Source organism: Setaria italica, chromosome I (assembly GCF_000263155.2).
Source record: "Setaria italica strain Yugu1 chromosome I, Setaria_italica_v2.0, whole genome shotgun sequence".
Classification (NCBI taxonomy): domain Eukaryota; kingdom Viridiplantae; phylum Streptophyta; class Magnoliopsida; order Poales; family Poaceae; genus Setaria; species Setaria italica.
Window position 1 is genome coordinate 38,627,648 of NC_028450.1, and position 23,804 is coordinate 38,651,451.

The following is a 23,804-nucleotide window of genomic DNA, read 5'->3' on the forward strand; positions in this document are numbered from 1 at the left end:
AGACACTCATGGCTGGGAAAAGGACTCCGATTCTGCAAGTTCTTGCCCTTATCAGTGGCCGCAGAATGATGTGAGCGAAAGCTCTACGCCATGCCAGCAGGTTCATCCACACCTTCTTGCACTTCAGGACTTGCGGAGCAAATGAGCGCGACGTATCACTGAAGATCGCTCTTCATGTGTAATCTCGAAACCTGGAGCGATCAAAGTACACGGGAGATTGCAGCCGGCCGATTCCATCAACAAGACTGCAATGCCCCACTAGTCTCTGAATAATCCATGCTAACTCTTATCTGGTGAAAGCGTGCTGACTCGTCAGAGAAAACATCGTTCAGAAGCAAAACTCGTCAGAGAAAGCTGGTCCACCCAGTTCATCGATCGATCTGATCCCCCGTGTGCACACGCAGGAGTCTCGACTGATGGGCGCTCGCTAATAATTGGTACTTGCGAGATGTGACTGGAATTCTGGATACACACAAATTAGTAGTACTGCGCTGCAAAACATATAATTAAGCTGGTCCAATCGATACATGTTTTCTTGCACGCAAACATGGAGTTCATAGTACTGCCCTGACAGTGGCGCGATTTGCCACTTGCCAGAGTTATCCATGTACTAGGATCAAATTGATGCTACAATACATGACACTTGCTTAGCACTGTTCTTCCAGCTAATTAATAAGCAGCTAATAACTGGCTGACGCGCTCGTCGAAGACCTTCGCGACGATCTCGTTCACCGCGGCGGCGATGTCGTCGACCGACGATAGCCGGCATTCGTCCTCCATCTGCAAACATAAGCGACGAGATGTTCAGATTCAGACAAAAGGCTGACATGGCAGATTGGCTGATCATTTGCTGTGCCGATATATAGTTTCAGTTTGTTACCTTAAGGCTGAAGGAGTAGAAGGCCATGTGGTCGGCGGTGGTGGTGACGTTGAGGTGGAGCACGGTGAGGCCGAGGCACTGCAGCGCCACTACCATCCTCAGCAGCTGCCTGGGCCGCCGCGGCGCGAGCACCTTCACGTTCGCGTGGCTCTCCGCCACGGCCACCTCGATGTCGGCCACGCCCCGCCGCGCCCCTGCGCAGCCGCCGCCGCCGCTCTGATCACCGCCAGCGGAACTAGAACTATCACTGGAGCCGACAGCACCGGTCGCGCCGGTCGAGTACTGAGGGAACGTGAAGAAGCCGGCGAATGGCGCCGCCGCCGGCTGTGGTTCGGTGCACGAGCCCGCGCGCCGCTTCTGCGCCTCAAGCGACTGCAGCAGCTGCTCCAGCTCCTTGACGAAGTTGATGGCGCCCGCCACGATCGACGCCTGGTCACCCTGCACGCGCCGTGCCCATCAGCACACGTTACGTTACAAACCGCACATGCCATCCGGTCGCGACCAAGAGCTTGGCGCACAAGAAGGTGCGGCTTTTGATGCGGGGAGCAGTGGCGGAGTACACGATCGCTAGAGATTCCGTGACGGATGCAACCAAGGCCATGTTTAGTTACTCCCAACTCCCAACTTTGACACTATGCAAAAAGAAGATTCCCCATCACATCAAACTTGCGGTACATGCATAGAGTACTAAATGTAGATGAAATTAAAAACTAATTGCACAGTTTTGTTGTACTTTGCGAGACGAATCTTTTGAGCCTAATTAGTCAATATTTGGACAATAATTCACAAATACAAACGAAACGCTACAGTGTGCTACAGTGCTGTAACAGTAATTTGGCACCTCCCAAATTCCCCAACTAAACAAGGCCCAAAGCGGCGAGGCAGCAGCAGTCAGCAGATGGCCAGGCCAGGCCAGGGGGCAGCAAGATTTGACGTCCTTTACAGTAAAAGTTGGGGGGACAGCGGCAATCAACGACGCGGTGAACGCCAAGCCGTTCGTGCACATGCATGGTGACGTGACCCGCGAAGCTCTTGCAGCTAGGACGATGCTGCCGGAGAGCGCGGTGTACGCTTAACACGGCTGGAGCCATGGAGATCGTACTCGTACGTACCCGCTGCGCGTAGGAGGGCGGCATGACGGAGCGGAGCACGGCGAGGTACTCGTTCATCTGCCGCCGCCGGTTGCGCTCCACGGCAATGTGGTTGCGCCGCTGGCTCTCCATCTCCTCCGTGTTCTTCACCGCCTTGGGGCGCCGCCGCCGCCTCCGCGCCGCCGACGCGGCCGCCTTGCCGCGCCCGGGCGCCACCGGCACCGGCGGCGGCGACGCGGAGAGGCGTCGCTGCGCGTCCCAGCACTCCTCCACGGCGCCAGGAGCGACGGAGCACGGGCAGAGCGCCGCGTCCCATGCGGTGGCCGCGCTGGCACCGAGCGGCAGCGCGGCGGCGGCGGCCTCCTCTTGCAGAACAACGCCGCCCTTCTCCTCGAGGTCGTCAATGTCGAAGCCGCACCCCAGTGACGCCAGGTGCGCGGCCACGCCCGCCTTGGCCGTGCACGCGAGGTGCTCCTTCGGGAACACCACGGCTTCGAGCGCCATGGCCAGGCCTTCCGCTCCTCCGTAGCAAGACCAACCTCTACCTATCAGTTGTCACGACTAGGTAGAACACGGATTGGGTTAGAGCTGCATACTAGGTAGGCGGAGCTATGACTAATGCTCAGCTGGGCTCCCCTCGACGCTCGCCACCATGACCACACCAAGGACATTGGAGGGAGGAGGAGCGACGGGGTGGTCCCTATAAAGGGGTTGTGGAATAACATGGACGTGCAATGGAGACAACGACCCGGTCTGCCACGGGGCATGGGGCCATGGAGTGCGATGCGTCTGCGAGGACGGGGAGAGCGTGAGGGTCAGGGGAGGCAAAACGACACGTATCCGCGCATGTCCGCCCTGTCGCCCAGGAGTCACTTACGTTTAGTATGGTTGGTGGCGTACCTGAGCATGAGATTAACTAAGTGATCACTCTCTGCCGTGCCTTCCCCTTGATTTTTTTTTGGGTGTACGGACGGGGGTAATTTTCTAGTGATGCTAGATTGATTCTTTCTCGCTAGGGTTGATGATGCAAGGGTGGACGGATTAACATACTCGAGTCTGACTATTCAGTCCAAGTTAAAGAAAAAAAACTGATTGCAATGGTAGAGAGAGAGAGAGAGAGAGAGAGAGAGAGAGAGAGAGAGAGAGAGAGAGAGAGAGAGAGAGAGAGAGAACCAACAGTTAGGCGTGCAGCTGCAAACCTGACGACCACCTGGCCTCCAGCTGCAAGGAACTGAACAAGGGCAGGTCACCATTGCCCGTTTGCATGCCCCCGCGACGCTGAAAGCTGCACGCGTTTGCACAGTGACGTGCTCTCACGCAGCGCTGGCGTCGCAGTCGGGAACCACGAGCGCGAGGCGTCTTGCCGCTGCAAAGAGTTCCCCGATTCAGAGAGCCCAAGCACACGCACCTGCCACCGGCGACGAGTAACCAAAAGCTCGCAAGGAACTGACTGACCTCAGCAAGCAAGCACGCTGCCGGATGCCGCCGGTCTCGTGGCAATCCCGGTCTCGAAGGCTTTTCGGCCCTGATTTCAGGGGAAAGATCGATGGGATTCCACGGCCGCTTAGCTGCCAATTAACGCCACCGGTGAGCTCCTCTCTTCTTTTGGACGCACCCTCAGCAACTTGGTCGAGTACAAACAGTCGCCATGTTGACTAAACTGCCCATTGCCATCACTACCGCGAAAGGAACCGGTCGTTACGGGTCTCCCCTGCGGCCCTGCCCACGCGCTGATCCGTTCACCTCAGACGCCCCCGACTGGCTGCCTGCGTGCATGCCATGACCGACGGCGGCCAACCATGTTCAGAGACACTACTCGAGAAATGCGCCATCACATCGCGGACGCGAGAGCCCCAGACAGGGACGGCACCAATGCGAGAGAACTCTTCGTTCCATGCAAAAGGGATCGATCGAGCCGAGCGAAGAGATTGCCGGGCTGGCCCCCTGCCCGGCCTCCAGGATGCAAAGGGAGCCGACGAGACCGGGGAAAAGATGGATGCACGTCGTCGGTAGTACGACTGTACGAGCGGGCGTGGCCGGCTGCCTGCTCGCCGCGCCGGGGCCGGGCGGAATCCGGAAAGCCCCTGGTGTCCCGCGGTGGCCGCTCGCGGCTGTTGGATGGCACTGTTGGTTGATGCCGCGATGGTGCACCGGCGCGGGGCTTTGTGGCAGTGGGCACTGTCGGGGAGCCTTTGGTGGCGCGGGGCAATCGGGATCTTGCAGTACGCGCGGTCACTGTGCGCGGGCAGTAGAGTGGAGAGACTGAATGCTGGTTTCAGATGGGTAGTAGACCAGTAGTAGTAGCATTGTAGCAGGAGTTGCCCGCGGCAGGCTCGGTACACGTACGTATCGAGATGCCGGTATACCGTCCGTATACGGGAGTGAGGATTGACGACGGCGGAGAAGTAAATGCAAATCGGGCCATGCCCCGGACTTCATTCATATTGATCGTGGTTCCTGCAGGCCCATTGTTTACGGCCCATGCATGGTACTACTTGCTTTGCTCGCGGTACTAAAAGGCTCGAAACACTACTTGCCAATGGACCGGCCCAATAGTATAACCTGCTCAACAAAAAAAGAGCCACCACGCCTGCTGTTTACTGTCCCAAACACTTCTAAAAAAAAAAAACTATCCCAAACAAGGAAACTCAGCACCAACAGGTCAGGTCAAGGATGGACCATGGGGCGTTGCCACATTGGCGATGGCGAATGTTGCCAAACGAAACAACGATAGATGCCTGATGCCTCTCTTTCTCTCTGAACAAGTGAACAACAATGACGGAAGCCTAACACAACGCGATGGCCGATGGCAGCGACGCGCTGCCAAATTCAGGGAGAAATGAAACATCGACCATCGCTAGGAGAAACCAGAACGTGAAATGAAATATAAACATTGACCATGCTAACACAGACGAATACAAGACTGAAGAAATAAGTCCCATTGGACACTTTTTCTTCCCCCTTTTCCGGTGTTTTTTTTTAGCATGACCAGCCACTGGCAGAAAAAACGCAAATTAACGTGCCGAACGACGCTGGACTTCCAGGGTTACGTGCCCGCAAAGCGCGCCATCCTCGTACTGTTGTACCCTGCCGTGCAGTACTGGCGCCGTTTGCAATCCCCCGGCGTCCGGTGTGAGAAAAGAAGTACACCGATTTTCCAACGGAACAGCCTGGCGCTGTGGTCGTCAACTCTAGGTTCGTGTGTGTGACAGACTGACTTCCAACTCTATAATCTTCATTTAATCATGTCATCAGTCGCCGTCAAACCGCTCATGGCTGAGTTAGCAGAGGATAAAGTTCAACGAGAACGTCTGGATCCTTCAGAGTTCAGAACTCTCCAGAGACGCGGAACCTGACGAGGAAACGAGGGCACGGGGTGTTTTGCACCAGACGTGCATGCAGGACGAACGTCAAAGATCCTCCATAACTTGACCTCCAAAGCTTCCTCGACACGTATACCTCGTCGCTCCTCGAAGCACTGCTCGCCCGTTTGTCACTTCCGCCGCCCGGAGCCGGAGCCTTGCCCTCCTCAAACTGTCGAACAGTGCGTGCGCGCACCTGTCGCCGTGCTAATGGTGGCGCGGCACGGCGGTGCCGCATGAAGCCGTCGGAGCCCCACGCCGGGACGAGCGAGCGAGGCCGCGAGCGATCGCGACTTGACCCGGCCGGGACCCGCGAGGTGTGGACGTGCACGAGCGCCTCTCTCCCCCGTGGTCCAGCCGGGTTTACCAGGTCGCGAGCGGGAGTGTGGCCCTCGCTTGCCGTCTCGTTCGGGTCTCGCCGCTCGGCTGGGCACGCGGCCGCGGCCACTAGCCCACTAGCGAGCAGCGGCAGGCTGGCATAGCGCAGCTGGACAACGCGTAGACTGGGACGTCCGGACGTGTACACGGCGGGGCCGACGCCCACCCCTGTCTGTACGTGCGCACTGTCGTCTCCCGTGGCAAGGGGGTGGCATCGAATCCGAGCCCTTGTTCGCGTGATCGGCGCTCGGCGGTTAGTTTCGGCCGACTGGCCGAGCCCGTCGCGTCTCAGCTGACGCTGACGGGACAGGCGTCTCTGTTGTCCCGTAGGAACAGGGCGGGAGAAGTCAAGTGCTCTGAAGTCTGACGTCCATGCCGGGATCCAAAAGCTCACCTGGTCGATCCATCGCCGGGTTATATTGGTTTTACACGCGGTTGGTTTGTTTCACCGACATGGCGACATGTCTTTTCGTTTTTAGAGCTCATGCGCTAAAAGTCAAATTTCTAGATATGCTACTACCCGAGAATAAGAGGAGGACGCTCTTTCTCACAGTCGTATCCGTTTAGCGTCGTAATGGGAAAAATTATGTAAGGATAGACCTCATAAGAGTTGGAACATAGGATATTTTTTTTTCATTTTTCTGTTGGAATTGGCACATTCTCGAGAAAAATTGCTATTGTTCTCACACATCCTTGGGTGACATATATGATATATGTTAATTATTCTATTCTTTCATTTTTATAAGTTGCCCACCCAACCCAAGATTTGATCTCTTTAATCTATACCAACATTTAGTCTAAGGATATGTAAATTCTATCACACAAATTTCCTATCATTGGTTTCACATTTAAAATGATTTCATATGATACCAACTTCATGGTTACTACATTATAAAGTGGGGCATTGGAGACTTACGTCAAGTCAAACCACGCCTTATAAAAGGAAAATGAGGGAGTCTGTTGCAAGGAAAATCTTGGAGAGCTGCAATACAATCATCATAGCAATAACTATATCTTCTCATATAAAAAAGGAGGCGCATGACCGTATTACCATCTGTACTGCTCTTGCGTCAATCCGTGCCCAAACGATTGCTGATATGAGCAGTCTCCCTTTTTGGTCGATTCACGATAAGCATGTTAACCCGATAAGCAGAGTGTTAATTTACACGCGGTTGAATTCAGACTTCACAGGAGTACACACAAATTCCAACTCCAACGGCCGTGCCCAGTCATGGCTTCTGAACACCTGGATAGACGGCCAGTCAAAAGTGCCAAACAAAGCGCACGCCTGGCCCGCAGCTTCCTCCCGCCATACCCGGCGCGCGCCGCGGGATCGCGACCTTCTTGGCGGCTCAGGCGCTCAGCTCCTTGGCCTCTATATAGCCCGGGCTCTACACTGCATGCTGCGCAGACAGGCTAGTCAACCCGCCCACACGTCTCCCGGTCCCCCCGCCTCTGCCCCGGCGCGCGCAAGGATGCCCACGCCTCGCCACGGCCGCGCGCTGCTCGCCGCGCTCCTCGCGTCCGCGCTCGCCGCGGCCAGCGCGCAGCCGGCGTCGCCTGGCGTCGACGATGACTACATGTCCGGCCAGGTGCACGTCAGCAAGGCCATGATCGCGCTCCTCGCCGCCGTCGTCGCGGTGTTCGTCTTCATCGCCTTCTTCACCGTCTACCTCCGCCACTGCACCGGCGGCTACGCGGCCAGGTCCGACGACGACCGCGCCGCCGTCCCCAATTTCGACGCCTTCATCTCGCGGTCGCGGAGGCAGCGGCGCCCGCGCGGGCTCGACGCCGAGGTGGTCGAGGCGTTCCCCACCATGAGGTACGCCGAGGCCAAGGCGCTCCGGATCGGGAAGGGCGGCGCGCTCGAGTGCGCGGTGTGCCTCAGCGAGTTCGAGGATGAGGAGCGGCTCAGGCTGTTGCCCAAGTGCAGCCACGCCTTCCACCCGGACTGCATCGGCGAGTGGCTCGCCAGCCACGTGACCTGCCCCGTCTGCCGCTGCAACCTCGACCCAAACAAGGACACGAGTAGCGATGAGGAGCCGAGCTTCGGATCGATTCCGGTAGCGAGCAGCATCTCCAGCGAAACAGTGGTTGCACGGCAAGGTGATGGTCCGCTACCGGTGGCCGTGGTGATCGACGTGGTAACCGAGGAGGAGGAAGAGGAGCGGAGGCAGGAGGCGCTGGAGCTGCAGCAGATAGGGTCCCAGCGGAGAGCCATGCGGCCGCGGTCGGGGCGCCGGCCGGCGACGGCGCAGCTTGCCCGGTCGCACTCCACCGGCCACTCCCTCGCCGTCCGGCTCGACCGCGACCTGGAGCGGTTCACGCTGCGGCTGCCGGAGCACGTGCGCAGGGAGATGGCCGCCGCGAGCGAGCACAGCTTGCAATCGCGTCGCGGGCGAAGAGCCGGGGAAGGAAGCAGCCGCGACGGCCGCAGCGCCCCGCTCTGCCAGCCGAGCAGATGGCAGTCGATTCTCGCGAGGACGTTCTCTGGGAAGCTTTCCTTCTTTTCGTTTTCGGCGTCGAGGATGACGTTTAGCTCCGACAGGGGAGAAGTGTCTTCCTCGTCGTTCACGAGGCTCAGAGAGAAGCGCGTGGCCGCCGTTGATGCCGCCGATGTTCCTACTAAGGGGAGCGTTCTCCTGGACTGCATTGGAGGCAGCGCATCCTGTGCAAAAGCTGGTGCTGCGTCCCGCGAGGTGGCGGTGGACGAGGAGAAGGCAGTTACGCAGCGGCTTCCGACGTAGAACGGGAACAGCAGGTTTGAACGTAGAAACCTGAAAAGTGATCTTGTTTCACACGCGAAAGAAATGGATCTTTCGGTCTGTGGGCAACAGGGTGCTGATTTCCTGCTGTAATCAACGTGGTAGTGCTCGAAATTCCGTTGAAAAAATTGAGATGTACAAATTGTAGTTGTAATTTTGTACAGGAGCAGAACCATAAGCTACAAGCAGTAGAGATGTCTGAACAAATGTCTGAATTTCTTCTCTGATTATGCATCGTCTAGATTCTGAAGTTGCGTACTTGTGTTTTACTTTGTACCCCCGGAATCTGTTTCGTTGCTATGCATTTTAGCAGACTTCATCATGCGTTTTCTTCAGAACTAGGACTGCGAATTGACATCGTAGTCATGTTTATCATGCTCTGAATCTTAGTAGTATGGTGTGTATCCAATGAAGTGAAACACATACTTCGCCTTAAAACATTTGCAATCGATCAAAGTAAGTACTCCTGCTATAAGTTCAGTTAGTAAATCATACCATCGAAGAATTAAAGAGCTGCTTGTTCTTCATTCAGCCATAAAACGGGAGCGAAATAATCCATTGGCTAGACAATGGGTAAATGAAGAAATGCTGCAACCATCGCCAGAAGAAGTGCGCTCATGGTTCAGAACCAAGCAGCAGCAGCTTTGTTTACACCTCTTTTTTTTTTTTTATGGAAGCTTTGTTCACAATTTAAACTTCTGCCGGAAATTCTTACCCTTAATCACCAGAAGTTAAATCTAAAAACTTCATAGCAACTAACCTCGATATGAATTTGGGCAATCGGCTAAGGAAAAGGCATGCATCGCCCTTGATTCCCTTATAGATGGAAACACAAGAGGACCGGACAAAATGTTTGTAATGACAGCAGTTCCCATCGATGAGACTTGAGAGGTCGGCGGGAGAGAAGAAACGAAGACATTTTACCCGACTTTCTGCGTGCACGCAGCGAAGAAAAAACGGATCAACAAGCACGAAGACTCGAAGAACGGGGATGGAAAACGGAAAGCCACAGCGAGTTGGTCAAACTGTCTGACAGTCTGAGACAACACGGAGTTATTACAGCTGTTACAAGCAAATGCAGTATTTATCATTGTCGCCATTTCGAGAAGATTGGAAGATCTAGATGTCTAAGGAAATTGTGCGTATAAATAACTTACTTCTTAGTTTAGAGTACTATATATTTATAACTATAATACTACATTTTATGTTTCTGTTTCAGTTGTTTCTGAATAAGCCCGTATGGCTGTCGATCTGGCCCAGCTGTTAGCTTAGACCTACCCACAATCCAGCCCACTGAGTCCAACTCCGACCCAAACTTGAATCCCAACGGTGCCGACCGACTTCGGAGGTGTTTGGATACGAGGTGCTAAACTTTAACAGTGTTACATCGGATGTTCAGATGCTAATTAGGAGGACTAAACATGAGCTAATTATAAAACTAATTGCAGAATCCTGTGCTAATTCGCGATACGAATCTATTAAGCCTAATTAATCCATCATTAGCAAATGGTTACTGTAGCACCACATTGTCAAATCATAGACTAATTAGGCTTAATAGATTCATCTCGTGAATTATACTCCTAATTAATAGATTCATCTTGTGAATTATACTCCATCTTTGTAATTAGTTTTGTATAGTATTCAAACATCCGATCTGTGTTAAACTTTAATAGGGGTATCCAAATACCCCTTCATCTTCCACTCTTTCCCTCTCCCGCCGCAACTCGCGAGTGGCAATCGTGATTTGTGAATCCGGCCGAAGCTCTCCTCTTCCCGCCGCATCTCAACCAAATCCTAAAGCACGCAACGGGCGGAGGATTGAGCCATGGAGCAGGCGGCGCTTCCGCAGCAACAGGAAGGTGTTCGAGACTTCGAGTACCACTTCGACGACGAGGGCAACAAGGTTAAGGTCACCACCACCACCCTCACCCGCAAGCTCGCACGCGCTCGCCTCTTTAGTAGCCCAAGTTCGGAGATGCCATGAACGATGACGCCAGGTTGCGGCTCACCATGGATTCCCCTGACGAGATTCTCCTCGAGCGTCCACGCCCTCAAGCAGGCAGCAAAGCTGAGGAACCAGCTGCTTCTGGTACCCATTGGCTATGGCAAGCAACGGAGGTGTTCTCACGGTTCGCGGAATCTGTGGGAAGAAGGATGACCACTTGACCTCAAATTGTCCGTACACGGACCTTGTTCAACAGACCAAATCCTTTGCTGACAGGCCTCCTACTGCCGATGCCGATGGCTTTGAAGCACGAGGTGGATCCCTTAAGGAAGCGCATCCTCTTTCATTTATGATGGAAGATGGTTATAGAATTAGAGACGTCGTGAAGGGGGGTATCTATGATGATAGATGTGCCCGTGTGACCAACATCTCAGAGCAAAACCGTGAAGTTGATCTGGCCGAGCTGTTTGGCTTTTTTGGCTATATTCTGTGTGTCTATCTTCCTGTGGATGAGAAGACTGGATCAGGCAGGGGGGTCGGCTTTGTCAAATTTGATCGGAGATGCGAAGCTGAGGCTGCTATCAGGAGACTTAACATACTTATGTCAAAGCACTCTATGTTGACGGCAAATAGCACGCCAAGTTGCGAACCGTTGACGGCAAATAGCACGTCAAGTTGCGAACCGCGAGCGTACGGATCATCTAGCTTTTTTCTTAGAATATTTTATCCAAAGTTTATCAATCTGTGGATTGACAGTGACTAACTAGATTTTTCCATCTAATCTAACGGATCTAATCCTAACATGAAGTATAGATTGCATACGAAGGGTAACCTTGATATAAAGATTAACATTATGAATAAGTTTATATCACATCCACAGATATATATGTATAACATCATCAAGGATAGCAAAAACCTTTCATCTTCTCGTTGTAGTCCAGCCAAAGCGGTTGTTGGCGCTAGAAATCGGTCAACCGAATCCCCAGCGTCTGACACACGACCCGGGAGAATCTGTTTAACTCCTGTTCAGGTGATTGCCCTGGTGCGGTTCGCGCGGCGTGCCAGCCAATCTGACCTGTTGATTGGCAAGGAAGAATACGTGTCAGATCCAAAAGTCACGATCGGCTAAATTTCCGATCTCGAGGGAGCTTATCAGCGAATCGGCCGATTTGCCGTAATAAAGAAATCGGCTATGAAGCAGCCGACTATCAGGTAGCGTGAATCGACGACTAATTGAAGTAATCGGTACAACGCTACAGTGGCAACACTAGGAACAGATCTAATCGGCTATGCGTGGAATAAGTAATTTAAACAACAGAATATAAGAAAAGCCGAAACTGCCGATTCCTAGCTGGATAACTGGTGATAAAAACTAGAAAAACAGGTAAAACCTACGATTCTAGTAAATATCGATAACTAGTGAATAAATCTAAACGAAACAACAGCGATGCGCCCGAAGTTAAAGTTTAGAATTTACTTGATAAACGGAACTTACAAGATCGGCCGGAGGTCAAGTCGATGCAGTCCTGCCAACCCGTACGAACTCGTGAAAAAGAAGAAAGTATTTGGCGAAGTCGCCTGCTTGAAAGTAAGTGCGAGGAAAATAGTAATTGGTTGTATTGAATCGTTGATGATTACAGATCTACAAAGGTAGCTATTTATAGCCCCGTACAGAGGACTCCTTATCTGACTAGAACTCTATCCCTAATTCAAATAGAAAACGAATATTTACAAGTACGATTCGTACTAGGTTGGTTATTATACGCTTCACGGGCTAATTTCCTCTTCATCCTTCTGCTCCCTTTCAAGCCCATACCGGCCCAATTATTTCCAACCTCCTAATCGGCCGATTCCTCATCGGCAAAGGGTAACCGATCGGGAACCTGGCGTGTCCGATCCACACCCCAAGGGTTAAGCGAGGCAGAAGTCCTAAAGATCCATCGGCCGATCCTGTACTGTAGCATCGGCCGATCTTGGACTGTAGCGCCAACCAACCGATCTCTAACTGTAGCGCCATTCGGCCGATTTCCAACTGTCACCCCCGCATTCTGCTGTACCTTCCCATTTCCTCTTCTCCTGGCGCCGATTTCACTTGTGACGAAATCTGGCATCAACACATGCCCCCCCAGTTTCGGAGTAAAACATAGTCTTTTACTTCGAAATTCTTTTCAACTTCCCCTCCGAAACAGCCGCAATGAAAATATCCTTCCGTTTCGCGGTCTTCCAGCTGATGATTGCAATCTTTTCGAAACGGGCGCCCACGACAACCACTACTCCCGAAAAACTCGAAACGCCGGCGCGGTAAAAATTCCACTTTTACCCTTCATCAGGCGCCCTTTAAATGCAGTTCACCCCGCACCTCCTTTTTAGGCGGATAGACATCGCATCACTATCCATCTTACGGGAAATCCCGGCCTTATCTGTCTCGGACCCATGGGGAACCTAGATCCAACCGAGCTCATCAATTTAGAAACCCACAGAATCCCCTTCAAACAATCCACCATGGACCTGGATCACTGGTTGGGCACCTTTAGGTCTTGGCCGAATGAAACCCCTGGTTGGAGGGAGTGGTACCAACGGATAGCCGAATCGAAGAGGGTCCAATGGGACGAGCTCAAAATCGGCCAATGCATCAACCTATCTTTGTCCCAGATGGAGCGAAATGAACCATTGGTGATAGCAGCCTCTTACTTTTGGTCTGATGCCCTCAATGCATTCTTGTTTGGGCATGGACCTATGACCCCCACACTGGCCGATGTGGTTCTGCTAACCGGCCTTGACATCTCCTCCCCGAACACACCTTTCCGCCTCTTAGCCGCAACATCGCATCGGCTGGACACAAGATGAATCGGCGGGTGGAAAGGATTTATCAGATGCAACAAAAGGGCCGGGTCGGTTGAAAATAGGGAGCATACGGCCTTTTTAATGATGTGGTTGGAAAAGCACTTCTTTTGCGGGAGAGCAGCCGGCCCATCAACCAATACCCAAGCCTTAGCCAAAGCATTATCAATAGGAACTCCTGTTCCTCTCGGAAAACACTTGCTAGGGGCAACCTACCACATGCTCCACCAAATCGGCACTAAACTTTCCAAGGGGGAGCCGATTGGAAATCCAGGCGGACCCTGGTGGTTCATCAATTTGTGGCTGAACCTTTATATGAGCAAGATCTCTCAGCAGAGGGTGGAACACATGATGTTCCCCAACATTGAATCGGCAGAAGATCCTACTGCTCGTCGCCGATGCACATCTTTTGGTGAAGCGGCGTCGGCCTTCCCGGGTTGCTTGTACTCTGCTACAAAAGTGGCCGAGTACTTCCGATGCTTTTACAACGGCTTTAATGAAGATGCAACCGTCTGGTTTCCTTATCAGCGAGATGACCCAATCTTCAAACTCCCAACTTGCTTCGACTCGACCACTGGCCGATTCGACGAAGAACTCACCGATGAGTTAATCAAGCCAGGAATCCTGCCAGCCAACTTCTTTTCGGGGAAAGATGCCCCTACATATGAGTTCTACAATCCATCTGCTGCAGCACGCCAACTCGGCATGGGTCAGCTGCCGATTCAAGTATATTTTGCTGGCCGAGCCAAGTTCAGAGATGGGCTCACAACAGGTCTGGACTACAGTCGGCTGCGAGACCGGATCCCAGACTCTACCACCATTGACCTGAACAACTGGATAGTAGCTCCCTTCGCTGTCCAGCCATTCAAGCTTTGGTGGGCCGAATGGAAACAATTCATTTTCTACAACTCCGCATCGGCGTACTGCAATCTCCTGGACCCAACCAACATCGACCCAAACGCCGAGGTATTTTCCTTAGCCGATTTTTATTCTTTTATCAACGCAGCTGAACACTTACGTTTTTCTATTGTTTCAGTCCGAGAACCGTGTCCCCCCAACACACAGCCGGAGTGGTCGGATAATAGAAGATCATCATCCATACACCACTTTTCCTCTTATCGGCTATGATGCCCCTTCCGTGGACGTAATTGCCGGCCGATCGAAGCAAGCGCAGAAAAAGGTCACCAAGAAGACTAGTCGCCGAGTCCGGGCCCGTATAGAATCGGCGGATCCTCCCATGCTCGTATCGGCAGAGACTTCGGCCGCACCACCCCCTCAAGCTACCAGAGAGATCGACACTCAAGTCGTCGTGCAAGCTGGGGCAGCCGTCGCATCACTGCTATTAGAGGCCGTGCAGGTAAACTTGTGTTTAACCCTTCCGATTGTCATTTCGATATTAATCCTTCTTATCTTAGACTGCACAGATTACCCCCATGGACACACAACAATCGGCAGCAACCCAATCGGCCATCGACGCGCCCCTGCTCCCATCCGTTGAGGTATAACACAGTTTCACCGATTCCCCTGGTATTTGAATAATATGCTTACTCAACCTTCTGACACAGGTCATCGGCACGCCAAGCGCTCCTCAACCACTGGTCCCCTCTCGGGAAGCTGGTCCAAGCACAACGCCAATTATCGTGGAGTCTTCTTCTTCTGACGAACCCATGGCACCAGCCCCTGAACCGAGGATGACGGCTTCCCAAATGCAGCTTGAGGAGATCCGATTCAAAGAGGTAAGAAACCTTTCAACTTTATTTAGCCGATTTGCTATCACCATCAGCCGATTTACTTTTCTTCTTTACTATTTCCAGGAACAGGACACCCCTGACAACAACCTCTTCTCTTTTGCGGTCACCCTCTCTGACGACGAAGAATTCGCCTCCCGCCAGGTCACCCTGAGCTCCATCCCCGACGACGTCCGAGCCAAACTTACCAGCATCCGATCCCTTCTTCAAGGAGACATCGGCCGATTGGTAGAAGATGCCTCGCCGATTCGGCAGCTCTTTGGTGACATCAGCGGACGAGTGCCAGAAGATGCGGAGGAAGCCTTGGCACCGACCGCATACATCGAGTCGATGAGGATCCCGGTCTTCAGAGCCCTTCGTCACATGGCCGATCGCGCCAAGTTGGCGAAGACTCGTGAAGAAGAGGATGCGTACAAACATCAGGCCCAAGAGGTGCACCAACGTATTCACTTTCTGGAGGACTCCCGCCCAGGGATCGTCGGCGAGATAGACCGCCTCAAACGCCGAAGGGCAGAGCTCGCCAAGGAGATGGAGCAGGTGACTAAAGCAATAAACACCGAAGAGAAAAGGCTCCAAGAACTCCCCTCCATCATTGCCGATCTAAAACAGGAGAGGCAGCATTTGGCCCATGAAGCCCTGAAACTCCACCGTAGTGCATCAGAAGTCCCCGGATCGGCGGATGATGACCAACGGGTCTTGGACTCTGCCGATCAGATCTGGCGTCGAGCGATTGCGGCTATCGATGCCCTTCTGGGTAATCTGTAAAAGTACTGACTATTTTGTACGAACCTTTAATGACTGCTTTGACCGTCCTTCGTGACGCCTCTTTTATTTATTACCTTTCCCACTTCCGACGGGACGCACCTTTACGCCTCTTTTTCTTATAAATGCTGGCCTAGACCCTCCTTCCGAGAGTACCAGTTTGGCTCGGTTTTGTTTTCTCAACCTGCTCTCGTCGGTGTGACCTTCAACTATGTCTTCCTCATCTTCCTCTTCCTCTGTCAACCAGGTGAAAATCTGGCCTCGATCCTTCTTCTCTATTTAACTCTTTTGAAGGGGATCTTCTTTTTAATCATTCTTTTCTTCAGCCACGGCGTCTTAGCCCTGAGCTTGAACACGCCATCGAGCTCATGCATTCTGATGAACCGCTGTCGTCAGAGGACAAGGATTTAGTCCGGGCTCATTGTGACGAACTTCAAGAACATGTCCCTGCTGACATCCGTCAGATCTGGGACTTTCTGGACGGCAACGCCCGCCGGCGACCTCAAGCCGACTGAAGTCATCCGCTTCCTCCACGAGTCGCCCTTGAAGATGCGGCGGCAGGGACTTCGCGTCCGACCATGGACCGGAGCCACCCTCTCCCCCGTCAAGTCGAAGCGGAGGCTTCGATGAAAGAGACAGAAGAAGAGTACATCCGTCGTATGATAGAGTTAGATCGGGCTGAGAGAGAGCGTAAGAAAAGGAATGGTGAGGCTTCAATGAAAGAGATGGACGAAGAGTACATCCATCTTATGATAGAATTAGGTCGGGCCGAGAGAGAGCGTAAGAAGAAGAATGGTTAATTTTATTTTTTGTTCTAAGGGCGACTTGTACCTTGTCGGCCGTGTAACCCACCGTCCATACCGAATGAAAACATCGGCCGATTTGGACGATTACATGTTTCTTTCCTAGATGAACCGTTTTGTATCGGCTGTGTACTGTTGTTTTGTGGTCAATCCTTTATGCTCCGACCCATATACTAGGGTAGTATCTTTTCAGGTACCTTCCATTCAGAGCCCTAGTAAACTCTTCTCCCTCGATTGTTTCCAAAATATAAGCATTTCCTGGAGCACATCTGCCGATTTTATACGGCCCTTCCCATGTAGGGGACCACTTTCCGAACTTAGGAATCTTTCGACCCAATCGGCAATACTAACTTCCAAACCAGGTCCCCTGGGGAGAATTGTTTGACTTTGACCTTCTTATCGTACCACCTGGCCACTTTCTTCTTGTTTTCCTCAATGCTTATCAAAGCTCTCAATCGCTGGCCAGCCAAGTCATCAAGTTCCCATTTCATGAGTGACGAGTAGTCGTCGGCCGTTAGCTGGTCTTGGAGCGAAATGCGTCTTGACCCCGCCCTTGACTCCCACGGTAGTATTGCATCGTGACCGTACACCAACTGATAAGGGGATAACTTTGTGGCCCCATGGCAAGCCATCCTGTACGCCCATAGGGCTTCAGTTAAACATAGGTGCCATTTCTTCGGATGCTCCTCTATTTTCCTTTTGATTAACTTAATTATCCCTTTGTTGGAGGATTCGGCCTAGCCGTTGGCTTGGGCGTAATATGGAGAGGAGTTTAACAATTTGATCCCCATATCGGCTGTGAATTCTTCGAATTCCTCTGATGTGAACATTGTTCCCTGATCGGTTGTAATAGTCTGGGGAATGCCGAATCGGTAGACGATATGGTCCCTTACGAAGTCGGCCATGGTAGCTGATGTCACGGCTCTTAACGGAATTGCTTCCACCCATTTGGTAAAGTAATCGGTAGCCACCAGAATAAATTTGTGCCCTTTGCTTGATGGTGGGTAAATTTGACCGATGAGGTCTATTCCCCATCCCCTGAACGGCCATGGCTTGATAATGGGATTCATGGCCGATGCGGGTGCACGTTGGACATTCCCGAATTTTCTGACAATCCTGGTATCCCTTATAATATTTGAAGCAATCTTCGAGGATCGTTGGCCAGTAATACCCATTATTCCTGATCATCCATTTCATCTTATGGGCCGATTGGTGGGCTCCACATACCCCTTCATGGATTTCTCCCATCAGAGTCTTAGCCTCCTCTATTCCCAGACATTTGAGTAGGACGCCGTCAATTGTTCGGTAGAACAAGTCATCTTCAAGCAGTACGTATTTAGTAGCATGGAAACGCACTCGTCGATCCACTTTCTTAGACGGATCTTTTAAGTAGTCGGCAATTTCTTTTCGCCAGTCATCGGCCGCAAGTTCCAGAGCCATAGCGCCTAGAATTGGCCGATATCCAGATGCGTGCTGGGCGAGTTTGTTGGCATCCTCGTTGTGATCTCTTGGGATGTGCTCGATTACTGCCGATTTAAATTCTTTTAAGAGCTGCAGGCAATCTTCATAATAAATTCTCAATACATCGTCCTTGCATTCGGACCTCCCCGTTAATTGATCCACAATAAGCATGGAATCTCCGAAGACTTCAACAGAATCAGCCTTGACTTCTCTTAGTAGTTGTAAACCCTTCAATACAGCCCGGTACTCTGCTTGATTGTTAGTGGCGGTGGCTTCTATCGGCAGAGAAAAATCATAACTTGCCTCCCGAGGCGATATGAGGACGATGCCGATTCCTGATCCGACCCCACATGACGATCCATCAAAGTATAAAGTCCAAGGCACCGGTTCTACAAAGGTAGTTTCTGGTCCGCAGTGTTGGGCGACGAAATCGGCCATGACCTGACCCTTGACGGCTTTTGCCGATTCATATCGCAGGTCAAACTCTGACAAAGCTAAGATCCATTTGCCGATTCGTCCTTTCAAGATCGGCAGTGACAGCATGTATTTTACTATGTCATCTTTGCATACGACCACGCATTCCGCCGACAGTAAATAGTGCCTGAGTTTGGTGCATGAGAAGTAAAGACACAGGCACAACCGCTCTACTGGAGGATATCTTGTTTCAGCGTCCAGAAGTCTTCTACTGACATAATAGATTACTCGTTCCTTTCCTTCGAATTCCTGGACCAGAGCCGACCCAATAGCCTTTTCATCGGCCGATAAGTATAATTTAAATGGCTTACCAGTTTGAGGAGGAACCAATACCGGTGGTGAGACCAAGTACTGCTTGATATCTTCTAGTGCCTTGCGTTGCTCTTCCCCCCATATGAACTCCTGGTCAGGCTTCAACTTTAATAGTGGTGTGAAAGCCTGGATCCGCCCGGATAGATTAGATATAAATCTTCTGATGAAATTCACCTTACCGATTAGAGATTGCAACTCAGTTTTATTCTGCGGGGCCACGACTTTGTTGATAGCCGCTATGGTCTTCCGATTGATTTCTATTCCCCGCTCGTGCACCATGAATCCTAAGAACTGTCCGACGGATACGCCGAAGGCACATTTATTTGGGTTCATCTTTAGCCCGTGTTTCTTAGTGCATTCCAGCACTTTTCGTAAATCGGCCAGATGCTCCTCGTGTCCTTTGGACTTGACCACGACGTCGTCAATGTAGATTTCTACTAGAATGCCGATGAGTTTGTGAAATATGTAGTTCATGGCTCTCTGATACGTGGCGCCGGCGTTTTTCAAGCCAAAAGTCATCACCACCCACTCGAATAAACCAAGGTGGCCCAGGCATCTGAAGGCCGTTTTGGGTATGTCCTCTTCGGCCATAAGTATTTGATTGTACCCAGCGTTTCCGTCCATGAAGCTAATAATCTTGTGTCCCGCGGCAGCGTCTATTAGCACATCGGCCGTTGTCATGGGGTATCCATCCATCGGTGTGGCCTGATTAAGGTTCCTGAAATCAACGCACACGCGTAGCTTTCCGTTTTTCTTGTACACCGGTACAATGTTGGAGATCCACTCGGCATAACGGCATTGCCGAATAAATTTTGCTTCGATTAGCCGAGTTATTTCGGCTTTTATATCTGGTAGAATTTTAGGATTGCACCGCCGTGGCGGTTGTTGATACGGCCGATATCCTGGTTTTATGGGTAGCCGATGTTCAACAATAGATCGGTCTAATCCAGGCATCTCATGATACTCCCAAGCAAAACAATCCTTAAATTCTCTTAACAAATTTGTCAGTTTACATTTGTATTCCGGATCTAAATTTGCACTAATATAAGTCGGCCTTGGTTTGGTGCCATCGCCTAAGTCTATCATCTCCAATGAATCGGCCGACGTGAACCCGTGCCCCAGCTTCCCGTCTTCTCGGGCGAACTGATCCATTTAATCTGAGTCCTCGGAGCCGACTGCTCGGATCGGCTGTAGGCCAAAATCGGACACCTTCAGGAAGTCGGTATCCCATACTCTACCGGATATGCATTTGACTGTTTCGCAGCTCCACTGTTGCGTTTCGGCTGCCGCGATGCTGTATGCGGAATCGGCGTTGACCACCTCGATGCTGTCGCCGACCCATTGTACAAGACATTGATGCATCGTCGATGGGATGCAGCAATTTGCGTGTATCCAGTCTCGACCGAGTAGCATGTTGTAGGATCCCTTGCCATTAATAATAAAGAAGGTAGTGGGAAGGGTCTTACTGCCGATGGTGAGGTCGACGCAGAGGGCGCCGCGAGCGGGAGACACGTTGCCCTCGAAGTCCTTGAGCATCATGTCTGTCTTGGTCAAGTCATCGTCACTTTTCCCAAGCTTCCGGAGCACGGCATATGGCATGATGTTGACTGCAGCTCCGCCATCTACCATTAATCTGGTGAGGGGGCGGCCGTTGACATGCCCTTTAAGGAACAATGCTTTCAGGTGTTGCCGTTTGTCGTCCTCAGGCTTCTCGAACGTGGCTATCATTGGCTCCAAAGCCAATTGTGCCATCTGTTCTTCTATCGCCGACACATCGTGTCGGTCGGCAGGAGTCATAAATTCCATCGGCAGTATGAAAACCATGCCGATGTCGGCTGCCGATTCATCACCCGCCGATTCGTCGCCCCCTCTATCGTTTCTTTTGGGGCGCCATACCCGAGGCCTGCCTTCCCTCTTGTCCGTCGTGCTCTGTTGTTCCTCCTCCTGCTGTTCCCACTGGTGGAGACGTTGGATCCTTCGTTTTTGAGATTTGGTCAATCCGTCGGGACACCACCTGGGGTTTACTGGTTTGGTCCTTGGCCTGGCGCGTTCCCATTCCGGCTCGCGTCCTAAAGGGTTTTCGTCTGTCACCCGAGCATCGGCCATCTCTTCAAGCCGACTGTGAACGTTGGCCCTGTTTTCTGATCGGTCACGTTGATCAAACCTGCCCCCCGGCCTGTCATGGCGTTTGTCTTCCGACCGGTCATATCGGTCACTTCTGCCCCCCAGCCGATCACGCGCGGAAGGGCGCCGGTCATCTTGGTCGCGCCAGTTCCTGCTGATCGGTTGTGGTCTTCCGTCTCTGGAGCGAGACCTGTTGAACGGCTGATTGTTACGATACGGGCCGTTGCATTCCGGGCAATTATCGGCCGAAGGTAGCCTGAGGTTGCTTTCCCAACAGTGGATGAAGAATGGGCACCTCCAGTGATCTTCGTGACGTCGCATCGCTTCTTCCCGGGATCTTGAGCGTTCATGTTGACGCTGATATTTTTGGAGCAGGAACTGGGAAGTAATGCGTGGCTCACCTGATTTGCCATCGTCGTCCTCCATCCGCCGCTTCCCCTTGACGTCTTTAGGCGTCGCTTGATTTCTGGGATCTACGGCACCACTCTTTTTAGCCGATTCGGACGTTAGCACCTTTGTTTGGAGCGAGTTCTTCCCTGTGTCAACCATGTTGGTGGGGAAGGGGTGCTGGTCAATCTTCATTGGCTTGGCTGATTTTGTTGGCACTTCAAATTTAAGTCTGCCCTGCTCAATGGTCGACTGTATCTGCTGCCAGAAGATTTTGCACTCATTAGTGTCATGGGATGTGGCGTTGTGCCACTTGCAATATTTCATCTTTTTTAGTTGTTCGGCAGAAGGTATTGTATGATATGGCGAGAGCTTGATCTGTCCTTCCTGGAGGAGAAGGTCGAAGATTTTATCGGCCTTCGTCGTGTCAAAGCTGAACGTTTCTGGCTCTTTCTTGCCGAACGGGCATGATATTGGCTTTTTTCCCTTGACCCACTCCGCAAGACCGACTTCAGCATCTTCTTCGGCTTCAACCTCTTCCAGGAACGCAACCTTCTTCTGGAAGTTCCTCCGTGGGTCGAAAGAACGTACCTCCTGTCCAGACAATCGGTGGACGATCTGGCTTAAGCTCTCAAACTCCTGTGAGGCGTACTTCTCTTTGATGTGGGGTAGGAGACCTTGGAAGGCTATATCAGCTAGCTGAGCGTCGTTTAGAGCCAAAGAGTAGCATTTGTTCCTGATTTCCCGAAACCTCTGTACATATGAGGATATCGGCTCGTCGCTTCTTTGCTTGAGGCTGGTCAAATCGGACATCTTCATCTCATGCACCCCGGCGTAGAAGTATTTATGAAACTGTCTTTCCAAATCGGCCCATGTAATAATCGAGTTCGGCGGTAATGTCGTGAACCACTGGAAGGCCGACCCAGACAGAGATGACGAGAATAGCCGCACCCGTAGAGCGTCTTGCGCTGCTGCCTCTCCACATTGGATGATGAACCTGTTAACGTGTTCCACGGTTGAGGTGTCATCCATCCCCGAGAACTTGGTGAAGTTAGGAACTTTATACCGATGGGGAAACGGCAGTAGGTCGTACGTAGACGGGTATGGCGTCCTATAAGTGTAAGTCTGTACCTTCGGCTTCAAGCCGAATTGTTCCTGAATCACTTCTGCTATACGTGCCGACCAGTCCGGCTTTTGCTGGTAAACTGTTGGCTAAGGGACTGGCACGTGCTGGTATATCGGAGGTGGAATGGCCTGATGCTGAGTGAAAGTAGGTGGCATCTGAGTGAAAGCCGGCTGTGCATTCAGGGTCGGCTGTTTGAATGAGCCACTCGCTACATCGTATAGTACGAGCTCTGCTGCTTTACTCATCTCTGGTGCGACAGGCTGGTACGGCGGCATGGTTGGTCGAGTGGCTGCTTGGAAAGATGCCTGGAATTGGGGACTTCCCTGACCGGCCGATTGATCCTGAACGGCCGTAGCTGATGGTGCCCCCCAAGGCGCTGGATTAACTGGAGGGAATGGCGCAGAGGACAACTGGACGGGGTGTGGCTGAAGGTGTTGTGTGCCACTATACCCCATAGGAACTGATGATGAGGAAGCGCCTGAACCTCCTACAGGAAATTGGATCGGCTGTGAAGCCGAATTCAAATAACCCTTGTTCGGTGGAATCGGCTGAGTATATGCCGGTCCCTTGTATCCTTGAGGTACCCCGTTAGCGAAGGAGCTGATGACGGCGTTGTACACCGTATTTGCAAGCACCGGGGATTGATCAATGAAGGTGTGATAAACGGACTGTTGGACCATCTCGGCCATCTTGTCCGAGTCCTCGGTGATTGTGATCTGACGGGGAGTTGGAAACGGAGACTTTTTGATAGTCTCCCCGCTTCTGGAGCGACTGAAGGACTGCAGGCATGCCTTCCGGTAGAGTGCTGTCTGCTTCTCTAGTTCTTCCTTCTGGTCGTCCTTGAGATCTGCTTCTGTCACTTCGATGACGTTATCTTCGGTGACTTCAGCAGCTTTCGACATGGTGGCGGTTGTATTGGTCCCACCAGGCGTGCCAAAAGTGTGTTGGCGCTAGAAATCGGTCAACCGAATCTCCAGCGTCTGACACACGACCCGGGAGAATCTGCTTAACTCCTGTTCGGGTGATTGCCCTGGTGCGGTTCGCGCGGCGTGCCAGCCAATCTGACCTGTTGATTGGCAAGGAAGAAAACGTGTCAGATCCAAAAGTCACGATCGGCTAAATTTCCGATCTCGAGGGAGCTTATCAGCGAATCGGCCGATTTGCCGTAATAAAGAAATCGGCTATGAAGCAGCCGACTATCAGGTAGCGTGAATCGACGACTAATTGAAGTAATCGGTACAACGCTACAGTGGCAACACTAGGAACAGATCTAATCGGCTATGCGTAGAATAAGTAATTTAAACAACAGAATATAAGAAAAGCCGAAACTGCCGATTCCTAGCTG

General features: G+C 51.9%; 2 protein-coding genes and 1 pseudogene across 2 annotated transcripts; 2 read left to right on the forward strand and 1 right to left on the reverse strand.

Annotated features, from left to right (window-relative positions):
* Window positions 1–477: 477 nt before the first annotated feature.
* LOC101760738 (transcription factor bHLH94) lies at window positions 478–3,088 on the reverse strand. Its single transcript, XM_004953927.4, has 3 exons — window positions 1,993–3,088; window positions 881–1,318; window positions 478–780 (listed from the first exon to the last, which is right to left on the reverse strand). Exons 1-3 carry the CDS (start codon window positions 2,473–2,475, stop codon window positions 670–672), a joined length of 1,032 nt encoding a protein of 343 aa, XP_004953984.1. The 5' UTR covers window positions 2,476–3,088; the 3' UTR covers window positions 478–669.
* A 4,033-nt stretch (window positions 3,089–7,121) lies between these two features.
* On the forward strand, window positions 7,122–8,814 carry LOC101761141 (E3 ubiquitin-protein ligase ATL31-like). Its single transcript, XM_004953928.2, has one exon. The coding sequence runs from the start codon at window positions 7,187–7,189 to the stop codon at window positions 8,456–8,458; it is 1,272 nt and encodes a 423-aa protein (XP_004953985.1). The 5' UTR covers window positions 7,122–7,186; the 3' UTR covers window positions 8,459–8,814.
* Window positions 8,815–10,301: 1,487 nt separating this feature from the next.
* Window positions 10,302–23,804, forward strand: part of LOC111258146 — a 36,956-nt pseudogene continuing 23,453 nt past the window's right edge.

Bases quoted from the DNA above. Each gene is read 5' to 3' on its own strand.
- LOC101761141 (XM_004953928.2), top strand. From the start codon at position 7,187: ATGCCCACGCCTCGCCACGGCCGCGCGCTGCTCGCCGCGCTCCTCGCG.
- LOC101760738 (XM_004953927.4), bottom strand. From the start codon at position 2,475: ATGGCGCTCGAAGCCGTGGTGTTCCCGAAGGAGCACCTCGCGTGCACG. The intron at 1,319-1,992 runs GTACGTACGAGT...CGGCGCGTGCAG, and splicing joins CGCCCTCCTACGCGCAGCGG to GGTGACCAGGCGTCGATCGT. The intron at 781-880 runs GTAACAAACTGA...TTATGTTTGCAG, and splicing joins TCTACTCCTTCAGCCTTAAG to ATGGAGGACGAATGCCGGCT.